The following is a 5,436-nucleotide window of genomic DNA, read 5'->3' as shown; positions in this document are numbered from 1 at the left end:
CACTTCAGTCAGTACACCAGGGTCAAAGCCATATTCTCCCTTTTACTGTACTTCATTTAATTTCCTATTTTAAGTTTCCTTTTAGTTGTTTATTGATAATTCATTTAATTTTTGTCATTTTTCTTTCCACTGTATTTGATTTAGTTTTTTACTTTAACTTTCCTTTTGTATTTACTTTTCTTAAATTTATTTTTCATTTTTTAATGAATTTTTATGATTATTATTGTTTTCCTTAATTTGATTTATTTTAAGTTTGCTTTTGTTTTTACTTTTTTGTTGATTTTTTTTTTTTTTTGCATTTTAGTATCTTTCCTTTCCATTGTATTTTAGTTTTTTACTTTTAACTTTCCTCTTACTTACAAGTTAGAAGTTACAATCTACAAGCACGAATTTTGACCCCTTTTTTTCTCAACAGCTGAATCTGATTGGTCAAACACACTGTTTCCTCAATCCCAAAAAGTGGTAGGCTCATTTCCAGGCTGAAATCCTGAGTTCTGGGTTCCTCTCCTCAGACACTCCAGCCTCCTCCAGGAGCTCATGATCCTCTCACTCAGACTTGAGCTCAAGGTTGAGTGAGAGCTGTGCGTTGAGCTGAGATTTCAGCTCCTCCACCTCTCTCCAAAGAGACTCCTCTCTATTACATCTCTGGTCAGATCCTTCATTCATTCCTTACATGACTGTCTAATAAACATTTGCTGCATCTGTTTTTAAAAACCTGATGGGAAAGCTGATCATGTTTCATTTTTAAAGTGCAGTAAGTAATTACACTAAATGATCCTAACTGTGGTAGACAGAATAATATCAGTATTGAAATAACCATCACAATCCCAGACACACTGCCATAGAGGTGAAGCAACATCATGTAAGAGATAAAAACAAAATTATTTATTATTTCAATCTGCCCTTTATATGGGGTGGTGGCACTAGAACCATCCTGATATTGTTTTGTTTAAATCTCAATAAAAATGATCATGTAGAAAGATCTTGACAAGAGAGTAGTGGTAAAAATTATAGTAGTAGAAGTAGAAGTAAGGACAGAAACTGGGATGATAAAGTAACAAAATCTGGACTACTGTGTCTAAAGACTACATCTATCTTTATGTGTAGTTTGGGAACAATAATTTGATGCTCTTAGTTTTATTCATCATCTCTGCAACACAGGTTCTTAAGGGACGACACTCAAAGGTTTTCAAAAATGTGGTGAGCAACCCATAAAAGGCACACATTGGTTTATTTGTATACACTCATACTTAAAAAGGTTTTAAAAAGTCTTTGTTTAACCAAATGGAAGGCATATTAATCTAATAACACATTGGTCACTCACTTAAAGATATTTTAAGTAGTGTGTTTTTGTCCATTTTCAGCCCTATTGCTAAAAAAGCATCTTTAACATGTCGTGGTAATGCAGTAGTTTGAATCCGGCTGGAATCAAACCAGGAACATACAGTATGAACAAATTACTTTGAACTGTCTATTTAGCATTGAGACAATGAAAACTAACCCATTGTTGATCTATATAAGAAGTAAAATGAGAGAATGTAAATATAACAACTTTGAGGTATGTAACTGAAGCATGACAGGGTCTCGGGACACACAGTTATAATTCCACCTTAAGACTTGAAGTTAAAACTTAAGCATTGGTGTTTGAGGAGTGTAGTCGGTCAGAAGAGACACCATCAGACCCTGAAAGAGAGGAGAGTTGTGCTAATTAGAACCAAGACAATCAAACTGGAGGCAGATAATATTCTGACAGGATCAGATCGGACCAGTTTCACTCACCATGATTGTCCACTTCCTGTTCTCAGCCTCAGGGAAGACAAGGGAGCGGGATGAGTAGAAAACCTCGTCATCCACCTCCTCCATTTTCCGGGGGAGACAATGCAGGAAGGTCCAGTCTGGTTTGGCCACACTTCCTGTCTGTAGTGAAATAACACCAAAACATAGAGTTAAGATCCAAATACAAGGAAAATAGAGACAATTTATAATCACCGCACATCCTCATTTTGATGTTTACTCTTTTCAAAATAGTTCACAATTCATTTTTGATCATTTTTTTTTAGATTATATTACCCTGTCAGTTTTGTGTATACTCTACATTTTAAGAGTTTAATTTCAAGCTTGCTTGGTAACTTATGTGCCAGATGAAGTCTGTAATTAGTGTTAGATTAGTTCACCATACAGTACAATACCATACAATTTGCAGAAGGTTAAATGCTGCAGTTTTGTTTACAGTAAGTGCATCATCCAGTCAAACAGGAGCATGTTTGAGATACTGTTTTGAACTGACTTTATTTGCTTACTGTGTACAGTTGCCAAAAGGGACACATTTGGCAACAAACAGTGAACAAAGACAACTGTTATTGGCATGAGGTGGATGGCCCTTAATTATTTCTAACGCAAAAAGAGGTTCTAAAAGGTAGAAATTTAGGGTTGTGCTTCTAAACTATAGATAATATAATATTCTTATTTACCTTCATTGTAATCTGGTAACCGTGGAAGTCTTTGAGCCTCTTTTTCTTCTCCTCCTCCTGTCCCATGCTGACCCAAGTGTCAGTGACCAAAACATTGCTGCCTTGAGCTGCCTCCATCGGGTCAGAGGTCAGAAGAAGCTGGGTACCATGCTGAAACATAATGAAATGTTATGACAGCATCTTTTGGTCATAAATAAACTGACCACAAAACAATCTGAGGTGGTCTGTCTATCATACTGATCAGGACCTCACCAGTTTAGAGAGTCTCTGTGCTTCTTGAATAACACTTGTTTCTGGCTCGTATCCCTGGGAATGAAGACAGTATTAACTTTGTTTCTGATTAGGATTAATGATGTACATTATCATGCACATGTTTTTGTATCCCCAAGCATCTCCTCTCACAAGAGGCCACTGGGGAAATGAGACGCTCAAGACTGACTGCTATAAAACATGAATCGTACACCAAAAGAGATGTGAAAAGACAGCTAAAGGGGAAGTCAAATGTAAATGTAAAAAGAGGCAAACCTTAGGTGTAGCAACCTTAAGATGAACTCCCAGTTTGGCTGCAGTCATCATGAAGGAGTGGAGGACGTTGTTCCCATCTCCAATCCAGCTCACCGTCAGTCCACTAAGGGACCCATAATGCTCCTAGAAGACAGTTGCAGTTGCATTTAGACAGCACTATATCATTATCATTTATTGCATGAAAACTGCAGTAAATAGAGGGGGTTGCAGTACCTGTAAGGTGAGGAAGTCAGCCAGAATCTGTATCGGGTGGTAGAGGTCAGACAGGCCATTAATGATAGGGATGGAAGCCTCCTTATCTAGCTCCTCCAGCGTGGAGTGGCTGTACACTCGTGCCAAGACGATATCGCATAGTCCTGAGAGAACCCTGCAGTGGGAGTTTATGTAGAAGAGATTAGAAAGGTGGGCATGGACTCGAGGGGGCGGCTGTTATTTGTATACCGTGCCAGGTGGGAAAATCTGAATGGGAAATGCTGTCTTTTCCTCTCAATAATTACCACAGCAGTGAGAAACACTAGAAGACTGTTGTTACCCTGAGAAGCCCACTGGTGTGATGAAAACAGTACCAGTTAAAAGTCAAGTCTGGTGCAGCGTGCACGTATACAACCGTCATTAACCTTTTAAAAAATATTTGCATAGTTATAAAACTCACCTTGCTGTGTCTTTGCAACTCTCATTCACTCCCAGATGGATGTCCTGGGAGGTGAGGAAACAGGGGTGTCCACCCAGCAGAGCAAAGCCTGGAGTTATGATATTAAGGCAACTTTAGTTTCTCTTATGGCCAACTGGTGCTTGAAAAATGTAAATATTTTAAATGAATAAGCACACAGACACATGTTGAGGGAGGGGGAGACACAGGAGGAATAACAGTTCAGGAGCTATTTTGTTCCAGGGATGCATCTTATCTGCCTTGTCAGCAGGTCCTTTTGTGTCCACATTAACAATGTGAACAATGTTTTACTGCTGAATACACTGATGAATGGGATCAGCCCAGTTAACAGTATGAGAGGAAACATTTATTTTAAATTGTTCTCATAATCTACACATCTATGTAAAGCTGACCGGTGCCTTTATAAAAATGTGTAGTATTCTGTCATTCATGGAGATGTCTAACTGAGCCACGTGGCATACACAAGTGCAGTTTTCTAAGATACAACTCGGACACCTGTTTCTGTGGACATTCTTGTCCTGGTGCTCCTCTTCTCAAATATCATAGCAATGGACTTTCCTTGTAGAAGAGGAAGATACTGGAAAAGAAATGACGGTAACTTTCTTTAAATGACAAACTCAGAGGCTACACAGTACAAATATGGACATTTAACACATGGATACTGCAGTAAACGTTAATGTTAGCTACCTGTTTTTCACGTTTGATCCGATGTTTCAGATCTCCTGACACCCACAAAAGCTTCTTGATTTCATCTGAGCTGAAGTCTTTCAGAGTAAGACAACTGCGGCCCTTTAAATTAACCGAACCAAAGGAAGCAGCTCCAGTTCTGAAAAAAGCACGACAAAGTCATAATGCATGTCTTATTACATGTAACGACTTGCAATGGCTATCAAAGCTTGACTGTCAGTAATGCTAACATAAAAAGTTATCTGGAGTTTCTTAACTTACCTAAACCCTCGCGCCTGAGTGTTATAAAAAGTTTTCAAACATTTGAAAACGGGACTGTTTGCGGTGAACAGTTTGGTTGACATTGCAGCCCTGGAGGTAAATTAAAGGGAGACGTAATGTTGTGTGATTAATTCATCAGAGAGCGCAGCCTTCATTCACAGATCAGATCCAGATAACGTGCAGCCAGGGCATGGATACCAATGACGTCACCACGTGACGACGTAGAGGGGCGTGGCTTCCAATCTGACTGCGTTATTTGCATGAACGTATTATATTATGTATATTTATTTTAAATTAAACCAACCGGAATTTGCGGATTTTTTTAATTTATTTATTTATTTATTTTTTTACAGTTTTCAGCAGTGATCCAGAATGAAAATTTGCGGATTGTTTTTTTTGCTTGTAATGTGATAGACAATATTCATTTAAGATTGTTTTTGAGCAAAAATAAGCACACACAATACACTAAAACAACCTAAAATTACCTCAAGCAGGCTGAAAGAAATATTTAGTAGATTTCAGTAGAACCTTTGAATTTGAGATTTTATTTCATCACAAACAGTTCAAAACTACATAAAATGTAGGACACATGGCCACTAAAATGCAAGGTTCGATGTGGAGTGTGGCAAAAATTAATTTGCGAAAACATTAACCATTAATCACCTCCCAACAATTAACACTTCAACACATAAACACACAAATACATAAATAAATAACTGGTAAAGTGCTTGACCTCAACTTCACCAAATATCTTTTTTAGAACCTCTAAAAACTACAAAGGCAAAAACATGACACTCAAACATAAAACTTTCTGCGGTACTC

At 37.8% G+C, this 5,436-nt stretch overlaps 1 protein-coding gene across 1 annotated transcript; it reads right to left on the bottom strand.

Annotated features, from left to right (window-relative positions):
* Positions 1-1,212: 1,212 nt before the first annotated feature.
* Positions 1,213-4,824, bottom strand: otc (ornithine transcarbamylase). Its single transcript, XM_067603829.1, has 10 exons — positions 4,615-4,824; positions 4,354-4,492; positions 4,162-4,243; positions 3,649-3,736; positions 3,210-3,363; positions 2,997-3,119; positions 2,724-2,777; positions 2,472-2,621; positions 1,780-1,917; positions 1,213-1,683 (listed from the first exon to the last, which is right to left on the bottom strand). The coding sequence occupies exons 1-10, from the start codon at positions 4,695-4,697 to the stop codon at positions 1,624-1,626; spliced, it is 1,071 nt and encodes a 356-aa protein (XP_067459930.1). The 5' UTR covers positions 4,698-4,824; the 3' UTR covers positions 1,213-1,623.
* Positions 4,825-5,436: the final 612 nt, after the last annotated feature.

Source organism: Thunnus thynnus, chromosome 11, assembly GCF_963924715.1.
Source record: "Thunnus thynnus chromosome 11, fThuThy2.1, whole genome shotgun sequence".
Classification (NCBI taxonomy): domain Eukaryota; kingdom Metazoa; phylum Chordata; class Actinopteri; order Scombriformes; family Scombridae; genus Thunnus; species Thunnus thynnus.
The sequence above is the reverse complement of the archived record's forward strand: the minus strand, read 5'-3'. Positions and strand labels throughout refer to the sequence as shown.